The sequence below is a fragment of the Thermobia domestica genome, chromosome 8 (assembly GCF_964235325.1).
Source record: "Thermobia domestica chromosome 8, izTheDome1.hap1.1, whole genome shotgun sequence".
In the NCBI taxonomy this organism is placed as follows: domain Eukaryota; kingdom Metazoa; phylum Arthropoda; class Insecta; order Zygentoma; family Lepismatidae; genus Thermobia; species Thermobia domestica.
Genome location: NC_137461.1, coordinates 27,937,833 through 27,953,417, shown reverse-complemented (window position 1 = coordinate 27,953,417; position 15,585 = coordinate 27,937,833). Strand labels below are relative to the sequence as shown.

At 35.9% G+C, this 15,585-nt stretch overlaps 1 protein-coding gene across 9 annotated transcripts in view; it reads right to left on the bottom strand.

Annotated features, from left to right (window-relative positions):
* LOC145692808 (uncharacterized) overlaps positions 1–15,585 on the bottom strand; it is a 150,718-nt gene that overhangs the window by 104,752 nt on the left and 30,381 nt on the right. For 8 of the 9 annotated variants that reach the window (XR_014132643.1, XR_014132644.1, XR_014132645.1 and 5 more), the window contains exons 6-8: positions 9,427–9,594; positions 6,348–6,478; positions 1,668–1,805 (exon numbers count right to left, since the gene is read on the bottom strand). Coding sequence is in view for 6 of the 9 variants with exons in the window: in XM_081768300.1 (XP_081624426.1) it covers positions 1,668–1,805; positions 6,348–6,478; positions 9,427–9,594 (437 nt within the window). In the remaining 3 variants the exon portion in view is untranslated. The remainder of the gene's footprint in view (positions 1–1,667; positions 1,806–6,347; positions 6,479–9,426; positions 9,595–15,585) is intronic. The other variant, XM_081768301.1, reaches the window with a different exon arrangement.

Here is a 15,585-nt window from a genome sequence, read left to right as displayed (position 1 = left end):
TGTCAATCACTTTTGTATCTAAAACAGGTTGGGTGAGAGTAGAATGCAAGCAAAGAACATGAGGATGTTGTTAAACGGACACCTTTACTCTTGAGCAGACAGTTGAGGGGGCAAAATATTGTCACGCCCTCATGTGCTTCCTTGTTGACACACGTATGAATCACAAAAAATGTATTATTTTTTACTGTACTTTTCAACTTGTTTCTAGAGGAAGTGTCCGTAATACGGAGGTAAATAATACCTATAAAAGACAGAAAAGACTGTCCGTGTCCGTACTAGAGAGTGTCCGCTTCAGAGAGGTTTTCCAATGCGCATTTTCCTATTACAGTGTTTGGGGATTACAAAATATGTCCGTTATGGGAGGTGTCCGTTAGTAGAGGTTTCACTGTAGTACAATATTTATGTATTCCCATAGAAAGCGTTAGTAAACAAATTTTAAAAGCAGCAGCTCGAAGCTCGTTACTGTTATACGACTTTCAAACATCTCACTCCACTTCTTGCATTGTTAGTTCCAGTATATAACATAATACTATAACACTACAAATGATACGTATTGTAATTGACAGGCATTTTGGCCTCTTTTCCACAGCAAACATTGCAAACATACAATCAATGTACAACAGTACCCGAAACAAATAAGAGACAGTCCACAAGCTACGTGGATTTTGACAAACGTAAATTCACACTTATACAAGAAATTTCTGATATAAGTACAATTTACAAACGGTACTTACAACTGAAGTACGAAATAATATTAATTTTGTTAATTCTATTTTGAGAGTCATCTAGTGAAATGAGCCATGAACTCCTATTATTATTGTTGAACTCCTATTTTTTACAAAATAATTGTTACTGTTAACTATTCTTCAACTGTTATTAATTATTGCTTTTATTATTTATTTTTACCCTAAATGTTGTAAGAATGTATGGTTCTATATCCTATTCAGAAAGAAATTATGTAATTGAGCTTCTTGCACTATAGTAACTATTGTTAAAAGTACTTTTTTCATATAGGCTTGCGATAAATCTTAGGTTATGGCACAAATTCAACTTACGCAAAGAGCCTTGGAACAATCTATTCACGTAAATCAAGGACTATCTATACATATAAAGTAAAAACTTGAGACCAAAGAGTGTACACATTATATAAAATTCCGGTTAAACTCTTGATATTACGGGAAAATGTCATGCAATAATAAGGCCTTTTTATTCGTTCATTCGAAAAGACAAAATACTGAAAAGGAAAGAAGTAACATTCCTCTGAAGCAGAGAAAGAATTATACAATTCAGAGGTTTTTTTTACTAAGGTTCTACTAATAACAATTTGTTTTATGAAGACTTGTCAGGCTAAGATTTCTATCGTCTCAAATGGAATCCTCGCGTATATCAACATATAAAGTGCTATTGGTTAAACATGCAAGACCACATACATTACTAAAATAAAGCAGAAGGAAGTATGCAACAGGTAACATGATCACAATAAGAAAGCAAATAAACATGCAAGTTATAACATGCATCAACCAAGAGTAACAAAGAAAAACAAAAGCAGTCTGATCAAGATTTGTATATTTATGTATACCTGTTACCTAGAATTTCGAACAGAAGAGAGGGAGGGAGAAACTAACACCAAATGGCTGTAAGAAATGAGAGATGTGGAAGAAACATACTTGGCTTTGTACTTCTGTCTTGTAAAGGCGATGCCCTTCGAGAACTATTTCTACTGCCAGTTGACGCTGGAGCAGATTCTTCTGGAATGTCATCGAAACCTCGAAGCTCGATAGTGTCATTTTGGGAAGTTGGACCTCCTGGAAAAATAGGTTTGGTCACGAATACGTTTATCACATTACCACACCTTTTAAATATTTCACCTGTTTGGACCACACTAAAACAAAAGTTAATAACTGGAATTCCAAGATACATACATTTATAGAATTACTCGTTCTTTTATCTATAATTCGTTAATACACACAATAAACAACTTACACTGAACAATGTTTGTAGAAACATCGAGAAAGAGAAAAAAGGAAATCAATACTTCGAGAGTATTTACTCAGATCAACGAAACAATTAACCTTTATACAGCGGACAGGAATTTAAACGAAATCGTAGACTATCACGTTGTGGGGCCTGGTGACCCCTCTAATTATCAATGATTGATACCTCGTTGCAAAGCTTGGGCAACACTGATTCCAACTAGGTATCACTTGTGGAATTCCCACCCTATTCGTAGAACAAAAAATTCTTTAAAAATAAGAAATGAAAAAATAAATTTGGGGGCCCCTGACAACCCTTACAGTCACCCTAGGCTGACAAAATGAAGCTAATGTGAGAAATGAAAAAATAAATTTGGGGGCCCCTGACAACCCTTACAGTCACCCTAGGCTGACAAAATGAAGCTAATGTGTAGCCAACACAGTTGTAACAATAATAAAAATGATAGTCATTGCTGCAATACAAAGCGAGATAAAAATTCAGAACAAAATTCGTATAAAAACGCTCTGTATATCATTTTCGAACAACAGTTCCAGACCTTCACGTTGTCGGCCATGGTGACCTCCATAATTATGACAAACGCCCTGTATATCATTTTCGAAGGGCTGTTCCAGACCTTCACGTTGTAAGCCATGGTGACCTCCATAATTATGACAATCATGATTGATACATCGTTGGAAGGCTTATGGAACACAGATTCCAACGAGGTAGCAACAAGAATTATGCTTCCAGACCAATTCAGTGAGAAGATATCTTGCCTTATATGGAGCCTTCCAGAAAATAATTTACGTCAAAAAACTCAAAAAATTGGCCAACTTTGATCCTCTCCTACTACCCAAATATATGAAATGAAATCTTTAAGCTTTACGTCCCATGGTTATGCCGGTTAGGCTAAAGGAGACAGTGATGATGAGAAGTGAATGAATTGGTGGAATGAAGAAAGTGGGAGAAAACCCACGAGCACGGTGTTTGTCCACCACAAAGTCCACACGGCGCGAAGTGGGATCGAACCACGGATCCCGAGCACCGGAGGTGAACGCTCTACCACTGAGCCACCGCGCCCCTACCCCCATATATGCAACAAACACACATACAGAGTATTACCATGTATTGGACTACTTCATTGCTTTACATACCAATTTTTATGAGTGTACCTCAAAACGGCCTTGATGATAAAAAGAAAATTTTTCACTCCCCCTCCGCCCTGGTACTCTCCCTCACATACATAAAATGCATATCGGTGGCAAGCTTCATCCTTCAGGAACACATTGATACCAAATTATCTTTCTACCTTAATTAGGGGCCGAGCTAGTAAGGCTTAAAGCGTTGACGCAGGAATTGCGTCCTTGGGTGTTGAAAGATTAAGTGAATAAGAACAACACTATTCAGAATAGAATGCAAAAGAATAAATTTCGTTCAAATTCAAGCCCTGATTTCTGAACACACATTACTTTCTTTTCCAGTATTTCCTTAAATATTTCCCATCAAGACTCAGTCATATATTTTTTGATATAACGTTATACATGCTTTAAAAATAAAAGGGAAGAAAGAAGAATTCCTTTTACCGTATTACGACTCAGGTTCTTGGGTCTGATGTAATAGGCTTCAAAAATATTTATTTTAATTTGAGAAGTGGGCACGATGCAATATAACGATATCCTCCACCGTATGTTTTGATTTTTGTAAATGTCTAGGAAATCTTGAAAAGGCTTCTCTGCCCTCCTTTGATTTCCTAATATGATATTTCACTCTGATGTTATATATTTCTTTGTCATGCCAATACACAATTCTTTACAAACACAACATATTTGATAAATGCCACTTTACAAAAGTGTGTCAACAAAATAACTCTTATACTGACTCACGCTCCTTTTCAAATTTAGAGGTGTTTTTCGACATATATCAGGGTGCCTACTAAAATTCCAAAATGAAATTTCGTAACTTTTTCGTGACCCTTTTCTTTCCAAATCATAAAATTTCCTAACATTTTCAATAGCGAATTTGGGTGCGAATTAGGCCGAATTTTCATCCATGCGATGGAAACATACTTTGCTTGCGATTTGGTAGCGTCTAAAGCTGACAGACATTTTTGGTGGTGAATTTTGACGTTTTATAGAACAAGATTTTCCAATCTGTACTTACATTTGCAGTTTAAAAAAATCGTGACCCAAACGCTAAATTTCGAAACCGTTTTCTGATTTCGTGACTTTTTCGTAACATTCGTGACCGATAGACACCCAGTATATTCAAGTTACGATTCCTAGCAATTTTTACTAGTGTACGCGTCAAGTAAGGGAATTATGGAAACAAGATTCATTTTGTAGTTAATTCCGGACTTACCGGGCGTTCTGGGTATGTGCACCCTTATGCGTACTTCTGCTACTTATTATAAAAATATAATATGCGTACTTCTGCTAGTTTTCTAACACATTTTCCTCATAAACATTAGTTATACCCGTATTAGTAGCGTTATTCAATTTTCTAACATACTTCTACATGATGTTACTAATCTATAAGTTCCCAAATACATATTAATCCAGATACTGAATTACCTGCAAAGGATGCGCTTTTTTTTTTATATATATATTTATACATAGATGTTGCTAGAAGTGAGCTTTCAGTATATTTTTAGAATGGAATTCATTCTGACTCCTATACAGTATAAACACGTGAGGTATAAAAAAATAATAGCTTTCTCTTTTTCCGTTCCAGCGTAAACTTAATTGTGGATGAATCTGTACCAATCCCGATGGGAGCTCATATGGTTCGGATCCCACGTTAAGCTCTATGTCAACGTCTCATGCAGCCACGCTGCTGGAACGAAGGCTAAACTCAAAGCTAATCAAAAAATTTGTTCCAGTATCTTCAACAAAATTTGTAATTGTTCTTCTATCCAATAAACTATTCGAGTTAAGTTTCGTAAAGTTAACCTATAAATAGAAACAATTTACTGTGTATATTGACTTAATTTTTGTCATCTATAAGCTAAGTTTCTACAAGGAGTTTCCATTTCTTCTTTAACCTTTTTTTTTTTTTTTTTTTTTTTTTTTTTTTTTTTTTTTTTTTTTTTTTTTATTAACGAATTGCACTCAAGTGCTTTCTCCCAATATGTGATTAGCCAAACCTCTAGCAGAATTTAAGCTTAAGGACCATTCCGAAGAAAGGCAATCGATAATTTTGCCTAAAACATCGATCATTTTAAAGATCATTTTAAAGAAAGATATTAATCATCATAGGAGTACGTACATCCAGTATTATGTTATACTTGATTTGTGTTATTTACGCTCAATTAGTTACTATGCTTAGATAAATAATCAGTCGACATACATTGACTAAATCTAGATAGTAGTAAAGGAGAATTATTACGAGGGTCGTCCAGAAAGTAGACACTGGTTATAACGTAAGACCAGTTTTTCAATGCCGATGTTACACTCATCTGCCGTCAAAGATCTGAGCCAGGCTGTCACTGCTTGCTTGAGTTCCTCATCGTCTGCGAACTGTTTTCCAGTGGAAAAGATTCGTGTAACGTGCTCAAAGTGAAACGTCGATTTTCCTGAATTGTTTTTCTCGGCTTTTTCTTTCAATTCTTCCGTAACTGGTCTTCCACTCCGACCTTCATTATGCACGCCAGGCCTTTCTTGATTAAGCACAATGCACCATTTCCTCACTGATGACTCGTTCATTACACTATGACCATAAACTTTTTTTATTTGCCTATAAATTTCAATAGGTTAAACTTTTTGCGCGTTCACAAAACGAATGACACTCCGTGCTTCACATTTGGCGGGATTTTCGATTGGCGTTACCATTTCAAATCGCTGCAAAAACAAGTAGCGTGACCACACAGCATTGAGACTCAGCTTACACTGAAGTGAAGGAAGGAGCTAAATGCTGCGCACGCGATCGCAGTGGTGGGGAGGGGTCGGTGCCGCGTGTGATGAGCAATCGTTGTTTACTTTCTGGACGGCCTTCGTATTTTCAGAAACCAAGGACACCTAAGGAAAAAAAAATCTTTATCAACTAATAACCAATATTTCTACCGGAAAAAATATTTTGGAAAAATTCCTCCGAGCAATTTAACCTCTTTTTAAAAACAGCGCACTATAATAGCGAGAACTTACCTCTAAACCTAGTACCTTTACTTGGATGCTTCAGTAACTGTTAGACTTGTATTACACATCTAGAGAAAATGTATCTGACTAAGACGTTATAAAGCCGAAACTACAATGCAGTTCAATAAAATAATTATTTAACTGTAATGCTTTGCTCAGTTTTGTTCAACTGAAGAGGTTTCTTAAAATAATGAACGCAATGAAGTCAGCATACCGATTCCCACCAATAGTATAAAATATTACCTGAAAACCATTCCGGTTCTTCTTCTCGGCTATCACTAAAAGTCCTTCGCCTATCGTTATAACGATTTCGTTCGCGGCTCCTTTCTTTATCACGAGAATCAAAATCTCTTCCGAAGCTTCTGCGCTCAAACCTAAAATAAACAAAAGGATAAGAATAAGCAAATTCTATACGTACGACAATGGTTTATAAACACAAACAAGAAGATACACTGAAACAAAATATAAATAATGAAAACAAAATCTTCTAATTTAATCACAAATACCTCTTACCAACACGATGAAAATATTATATATATATGTTCTTGGTCTTCCATACACCACTAATACGAACAAGTAACGTAAGCTGCTAACGACTACCCAGGTTTGAGTTGATTTTGAGTTTAACATCCCTTTCAGCAGCGAGGCTATATGGGACGGGACCTACTGGTTAACGTGGAACCCGAACCACACGAGCTTCCGCCGGGTATCGAACCCTGATTTCCAGCGACAAAGTACCGAGGTTTGAATCATATGTAGTTGCTGGCTACACAATCATAGTGAATAATAATAATAATAAAATAAATTTCTAATAGTGCGGAGAAGTTGCCTTTTGGTATGAAAAAAAGACAGAAATAAAATTTTAGGATATTCCGAGCATGCTTTGAGAAGCTGCAAGTATGACGAAGTTTCATGTCATACTCGCATTTGACTTTTTTAAAGTCTATTTTCAGCCTTTTTCGGAGGAAACAAGGGAGTATTATGATGGCAGTAGAAGATAAGAATGGGAAGGTAGTCAGCATGAGAAATGAGGTCATAGGAAGGTGGAAAGAATACGTTGAAGACTTATATGAGGGTAGGGACAGACCGTGTAGCCTAAATGTTGAAGTGGAAAATGAAGTAGGCGAAGATGATAAAGGATTTAGTATTCTTCGGGATGAGTTTGAAAAGGCTGTATCCGAGATTAGGAATGGAAAGGCAACAGGAATAGGAAAAGATAACATACCAATCGAATTCATTAAAAATATAGGAGACAAGGGAAAGAAAGAATTGTGGCGACTATGCAATGAAATATATGAAACAGGAGAATAACCAATAGACTTTCTGAAAACGATCATGATACCGATGGCTAAGAAATCGAACCCAAAGAGATGTGAGAATTATAGAACTCTTAGTCTCATATCTCATGCAGCTAAAATTATGCTCCGAATACTGAACAGAAGGTTATATGGAAGAACAAATAAAGATGCTGAGGAAGAGCAGTTCGGGTTCAGAAGAGGCAAGGGCACAAGAGATGCTATTGGATTATTAAGGGTGATCGGTGGAAGATTTATAGAAAAAGGGAAAGAGGTGTATGTTGTATTTATTGATCTAGAAAAGGCTTTTGACCGCGTGAATTGGGAATTGTTGTTGGGAGTTCTAACAAAGATAGGGTTGGAATGGAAAGATAGAAATGACTCATAAGAAACTTATACATGAACCAACAAGTAAGTGTTAGGATAGGGGAAGAACTGACGGAAGAGAGTGCAATTGGAAGGGGAGTTCGACAAGGATGCTGCCTGTCGCCAACACTATTTAATGTCTATCTAGAAGAGATAGTGAAAAAGAGCCTACAAGATGATGATGGCATTTCGGTAGGAGGTAGAATGATTAGATGCATAAGATTTGCAGACGATATGGCGCTTGTTGCAGAATCTGAAAAGAAAATCAATAAAATGTTAGAAAAAATGAGATAGGGCTTTGAAGAATATGGGATGAAAATAAATATTAGAAAGACGAAAGCCATGGTGATTGGAACGAAGGGGTATTTGTCAAATATAAAAGTAGGAGGGGAAAAAATAGAACAAGTGAATAGTTTTCGATACCTGGGTAGTATTTTTAGTAATGACATGAAATGCGAACGTGAAATAAAAGCAAGGATAGGAATGGCGAAAGAAGCCTTTAAAAGAAAGAAAAGTCTGTTTTGTGGGACCTTGAACAAAGAGTTGAGAAAAAGACGCATGGAAGCTTCTCAGCTGCGGCAAGTGACCTGCCAATAAAGGCAGAATACCTATGATGATGATCAGCCTTTTCACTCTTTTATTTTCGCTATAAAAATAATTAGGAACAACGGAGAAATAATTCTATCTTAGCATACAGTAGTTTTTAGTTTTTAAACATTTTTTTCACATCTTTGGCTAATTTAAACCCCTCCCTCCCTCCGCAGTTAGTTTCTTCAATAAAATGACATCTTTCATATGGGATCCATTTCCTATTAATTAAACACAGCTCGCTCGCTTTAATATTGTTACTGTACTCGACTTCGGTGCGGACGAGTCGGGTTCGATTCCCGGTTGGGGCTCATATGGTTCAAATCACAAGCCGTAGGCTCACACCTCATATAGCCTCGGTGCTGAAAGGGACGCTAAATTTCAATCTAATCAACCTATATATTAGCAGGTAAATTTCGTTTTAGATTATTGGATTAGATTTTGAGTTTAACGTCCCTTTCAGCAGCGAGATTATATGTGACGTGGACCTACTGATTAACGTGGAATCCGAACCACATAAGCTCCCACCGGGAATCGAACCCGGGTCTCCCACGCCAAAGGCGCATATGCTAACCGCTTAGCCACGAAGGAGCCTCATCGTACGTGAAGACGAAGAGGTTAGCGGAAGAGCATGGAAGCTTCTCATATGCGGCAAATCACCTGCCAATAATGGCATTACCTATAATGATGATGATGATGATATTTGCTGTCAACAAACTAAAGCTTCCGTTAAATGATGCAAAATATTCCAGAATTCCATACAAATATGGGAACTATGCAGAAAAACATACTTCAAATGGCTTAATCATGAAATTTTCAGCATTAGTAAGAACCATTAAAAAAAAAAAAAAAAAAAGTAGAGGTTAAGTTAAGGTTAAGAGGCATCACTTTGGTGGACGGTGATATACTTTTCCCAAATTATTATACACTAAATTTATACGAGCTTTCCTTGAAATTACAAACAGTTGTGTTGCATTTTACCTCATTCCACAAGCATGTTAAACAGTGTAACTTACTAATAATTTATTGAAAATTTTAAGATTACGATAACCTGAAGTATCTTGAATTCTTACCTTTCTTCGCGTTCTCTCTCTCTTTCGCGAAGGCTCCGGAAACTAAAATCATCCTGATCCTTCTCTCGATCAGACCGGAAATCCCACATGTCACGATCTCGGTCTCGATCTCGTGACACAATACGACCACTGCCAATGCGTCGAGAAGGAATTTCTCGATGCACCTCCCTGAAAAGAACGCATATGTTATGTAAGAACATCAAGAAAGAATAAGAATACATCGCTATTTTGTATCTACACTGCTGTCGAAATTAGTATTCTGTTTTCTTTACAATCGGCAGTTCGAGGACACTAATAACCGTAATTGAATATAGAATTATCCGCGCACTTAACATAAAAGTTTTTTCTGCAAAGAGCGACAACTTTCAAACCAACACGAAGCTCATTAAGTTTTAAAACTAAAGAATAATAAGGAACTAAAATTACAATTAAAATTGAAATGGTCAATCCGTCCCACGTGTACGTAATTTCACAAAGAAAATTCCCACCGAGATCTTATCTTCCTGTTTCTTCTATGGTGCTGCCACACTATCTACCTTCAGAAACTATACCAAGCCTCTTACTTTCCGAAAATACATACAGAACTGTCTGTGGTCCAGCTGACTTCTATCCAAATTTAATCTCAAACTTTTTTTTAAAAAAAATAAAAAATAATCTATAAATAATTCCTCTTTTTATTAGATTTCAATTATATATATATATATATATTGTTTCCTTGATATGTGAATTGTTTGATTTTAAATTATGCGATCGACTGCCAGTTTGTAACAGTATTGTGTAATTTTTATATAATAACTTGTATTTACGGGCAAAATGAGCTTTTAAAATATGCACAAGCTGTTCAAAAGGAAGAAGAAAATATAAAGAGAAATAGATGCAATTTCTTTTCTGATATTATGGTTGATGTTCTGTTGTGATAGTGATGTAACATGTTTTGTAAGTCGTCATAGCAACGAAAAACATATAATATATAGAGAATCCATCTTGTGATATATCAGGGTGTCTACTAAATGTTCATTTTCAAATTCCAGGTTTTATCAAGGTTTTCAAGGTTTATTTTTCTTTTTTTCCAGGTCTATTCAGTAGAGTGACATTTATTGTAACACGTATAAGTTAATGCAATTTTGTATAGTTCTTAACAAAAACTGGTAATTAGAGAATGCATATGGCAAGTGATAGTTTCTATAAGTGACAAGATGAAAAGATATAAGTTTATCGGTTTAGTTAAGGTTCACCCTGTGTAACAGTAAATTTCCGTCAAAAACATTACTTCAAATAAACTAATATTATAGTAGTAGCACGTGAGTGTTGATGAACAATGACAAAAATGGCGGGAAAATAGCTTACTCACCGCTAAGTTATGGGGTAAAATACCACAAGAGTATTTTACTATAAGCACTTCCCTTTAAAGTACTCTTGTGGTATTTTATGCTAAGTCTGGTAGGACTTAGCGTGAGTAAGCTATTTTCCCGCCATTTTTGTCAAACTAGTATTAGTTTAGAAGTAAAAAGAAAATGATCATATATAATACAAATTCTTAATGCAAAGTAGTCCATACTGTTAAACGTTACTGCACATTCTTCTTGGATGGGAACTGGCCATCAGTTATATTTTATTTAAAAATGTATTGTAACATGAAAGTTTAAAAAAAACTGAAAATGTTATGGAACCACGCACATTATATAACAAATATAGAAAACAACTTTCACAGTGAACAGTTTTTGAGATTTAACTTCTAGAGTTCAACATCCCTTTTAACTTTTTCGCCTGTTCTTCCAATGTATCTACTTCTGCTTCGGCGTCAGTTAGTATTCTTTTCTTCTTTAATTCCAACTCTCTTCTTAATAACTTTCTTTTCTCGAGCTGCTCTTCTTTTTCACCGCGGTTTTTCAGATATTCATTTCTTCTGCTTGATGCATTCCTCACATACTGGATCATACTCTTTGTAATATTCATATTACATATGTCACCAGCAACACGCACAGCATCCAACACACTTCTCTGGGCAATCAAGCACTCCTCTTGGAGATTTTCAACAATGCACTCTTTGTTAATGGAGAAACTCCTTTCCACTGCTGCGTTGCTATGGAAAAGTATACATATCTTATGCATGAATGTTTTAAACGCATTGGAGGCACCTTCTTTACTTAACAGATCATGGAGAAAAACGTCTAATGCCATTTTTGTAACTGGAATTTGACAGTTTTCGTGCTGTGTCTGAACAAAATTTTAAATATTCCCGTTTCACCATATCAGCATTTACGGGTATTATTTGCTCCTTCTCGACAAATGTCTCCAGGGCGAGTGTGATACGTGATTCACGAAGGGTTTCGTTGGTCATAGTTTCTGGAGACAAGCAATTTGCGGCTCTTGTTACACTGTATTTTAAAGGACATTTTAACATAAATTTTTTACACATTCTTGGGAGAATCTTCTGCATTCTTTCTTAAAGTTCAATATATCAACATCCTTCACTCCTTTAAGCGATGTAACCGTAGAAAATCCAACATCAACTAGATTAAGTGGATTTAAGATGTCCTTATTGAAAACATCTATTGAGGTCAGTTTTTTAAGTTTTAGCTACTTTTAAGACATCATCTTTCACGAAGCGGCTTAACAAACTACCAATCAACGTGTTTAGGTCACTCCATAGAAACGGTAGTAATGGACCGTCTGTCTGGTACTTAGTGAGGAATTCTTCTAGTTCTACAGATACGGAGTGAAGGAACCCTAATCTAGCAGGCAACAGTACATCAGAGATGTGGACTTTTACTTTAGAGAAGTTTGATGTATCAGGAAGTTTTGTTTTCACTTCATCAATATAAACTTTTAAGGCAGGAATCATAGTTATGGAACGGTTGATAACTTTAGAATTCTCCACCCACCTAATAGAACAAAATTTAAGAGGAAAAACTGCTGTTCCAGATGCTGCCATGAAATCTGCTCCTCTTGCAGGGAAGTCCTTGAATAAATAGTACAACGCTCTCAAAAACTCTGTCACATTCCAACCAGCTTTGGTATGCGCAGTCTTAAAAGCCCCATTAACAATATGTAAAGAGCACATTCCTGTCTCCAAAAGCTGTGGACCTTCACCATTTTCTTCACTCAGATAGGCCTTCAAATCACTCAGAAATTTCAAATTAACGTTGGGGCCATCAAGAGAAATCTGAAGTAACTTACAAAAATCGAGACCCTTGTCCTTGAAAGTATTTATAAATGCACTTAAAAAATCCTGGGCAGTAGCATGTCCGAGGAATACTGATGTTAAATAACGTGATAGAACTTTATTTTCGTCACTGTGCCAGAAACGAACTACTAAGTCCATTTGATTTTTCTGTGAGATAGTGTTTAGGCTTTCGTCGAACGATACTGCAAAAAATTCACAATTTTGTAATTCACGAAGTAACTAACGTCTGTTGGAAATATGGACCCAATCCAAAAGTGATGACATAACCTATTTTGTCTTTCTGTAACTGCATATTTTTAGCGACTTCACACTCAGGAAACATTAAAGGAAACAAATCCGATGCACTCGCTTGGCTTCTGGCCGATGCATGACTTGTAACTTTGTGTAATGTCCAGATTATTTCTGCTTTCGTCACTTGATCTTTGATAAGATAACTCTTTATTACACCACTAGTTTATGCTAGGCTTTCATTTTTCTCCTGAACAACTGGAGTAGATGATGTGCCAGTCACTGAACTGGAAGACGCTGTAGAATTTTTTGTACAGGAAGGCTCCTTGTTAACATTGCTTGAGAACTTTACGATCGAACATTGTGCATTAAGAGCTTTAACAGCTATTTGATGTTTCTTTCCTTTTTCATGAGATTTCAATGATCCAGCTCCCATATTTGAAATGTCAAAATCAGTTCTGCAGAGTTTACAACCTGCTTTAAATGGATCGTTGGACCTAATAATCCATTTCCACTGGCCTTTCCACGAGTCCTGGAATTTAGTTTTACTTTTCCCCATTTTAATGGCTGAAAAATAAAATATTAACCTAAATACAAAAAGTGATTCCGTTTAGATGTGTGCAATTTTACTTTTTTCCGGTGATACACCTTTCGGCCACCGGGAATGGTGTTCACTGCGACATCCGCGGGCTTGGACTCCTGTTAAAAAGCTTCGGCACAGGAGTATAAGCGGAATGTTGTTCCAGACCTGTCTACTACTCTTGCTACAGAAACATGTAAACCAATGTCTTTACAAAGCAGCAAATAAGCTTGATTCATATTATGCAAATAAGCAGCAACTACAGAGAAAGCTTCTGGCTTGTATGCCTTTTTGTAGCTCTTTTTGTAGTCACTGTTATTCACAACGACCATACCAAACAAATAAAATTTTATTCAGTCTCTTCTTGTACCCTCAACATACTTTCCAAAAACATTCACCGCCTGCACTCTGCTCACGTCTGTCTGTCTTTCTCAACTACGTCTCCACTGAATAAGTTATTGGCTTTTAACTGATGATGTAGTATATAACTTTCTTGCATTTTACAAAAATATACTTATTCCATACCAATCCTAAAAACAATATTTTAAAAACAATTTTAAAACTTCCAGGTTCCTCGTCCAATTCCAGGTTATTTCCAGGTTTTCCAGGTCCAAAAGTAAATTCCAGGCTAATTCCAGGTTTTCAAGGTTTTCCAGGTCAGTAGACACCCTGTATATACATGTACAACATTTAAAAGTATGTGAATGTTCAATTTATTACGTACTACAATAATAAAGGTAATACTTAAATGAAGTGTTTAGATGGATTTGGATAAAACAGTAACCTAGATTATATAAATATACGGACTGAGGGCTATAACGACACATAAAATATGCAAAACAAGCAGTAAGCTAATTACAAACCGGTGTTTTTCATAGTAATACACATTTAGTGATCGTTTTAAGTTGAACGTTCCTTTTTCTTCCTTGTAAACACGTGTTTTAATTGTGGTTATGTTTCTTTTTGTGTTTTCTGTTTACGAGCCAGCACTGTGTACATTTGAGTTCTACGTCTTTTTTAATTCCTCACTGAAAAAACGTGTGTGTTGACTTGGAGATTACAAAAACCAATCTCCGTCATTTTATATTTTCAGATTCTAGGAAGAGAATTTTCCGAGTTTAAGAAAAATGTGCCAAATATTTTCTTTACTACATTTAGCAATACACCTACTAGGAAATAAACTATGCAAGAACTACCAAATGAGTCATTTTGAACCAGTGTTTATAGTTTAACTGATTTTTTTTAATAGCATTAGGAAAACTTATTACATTAATAAAATATATATATTTATATTTCAATTTATTGTATAACCAAAGAAACCGACACAACTTTTAAGAACATATCTAAATTCTGAAAATAGTCTATATCAAAGCGTATACACAGGTCTGAAGTTAAATGTGTGTATATATACGAATAATACAATCCAATCTTCCGAAAATTCTTTCTCTCCGCCCTGAAATTACGGTTTTACCACCAAAATAGTAAAATTTACTGGCACTTGGAATATTTGGCGTAAAAATCAGGAGCCGTCATAGTGATATGACTTCTGTTTATTCACGACAGGTACAGCACAAAATATACTTTCGAACCACTTTTGTGCATGATCCACAGACGAATTTGCATAGAACCACTCATTCAGTTTTGTTTACATTCAACTTTCTTCTTTTTCGAATAAAAATTGATAATGCTGATGGTAAAACATCCTATAAAGAGAGGTACAGGCCATCTTCTGCCAGCAACCTCTCAGAATATTTATATGCCACTTTGTTTACTATGTCAATACCAACTTTGTTTATTGTAAAACGAAACTGTTTCCAGTTTCTTTAGTCATCACTCAAAAATCTCGTAGTCAAATTTTTCTTGCAAGTGAAATCTTTAAGTTTTACGTCCCACGTATATGCCGGATAGGCTAGATGAGAAATGAATGAAAAGGTGGAACGAATAAAATAAAGTAGGGGGAAATGGGAACCACGAGAAAACCCACGAACATGGTGTTTCTCCACCACAAAGCCCACTTGGCGTGAGCTGGAATCGAACCAGACTCCACGCACCAGAGGTGAACGCTCTACCACTGAGCCACAATAGTCCCATGATTTTTCTTACACCATAGTAAAGCTACATTTCAAATGCAACAAAACAGTATTAAGGTTTAAAATGATGGATT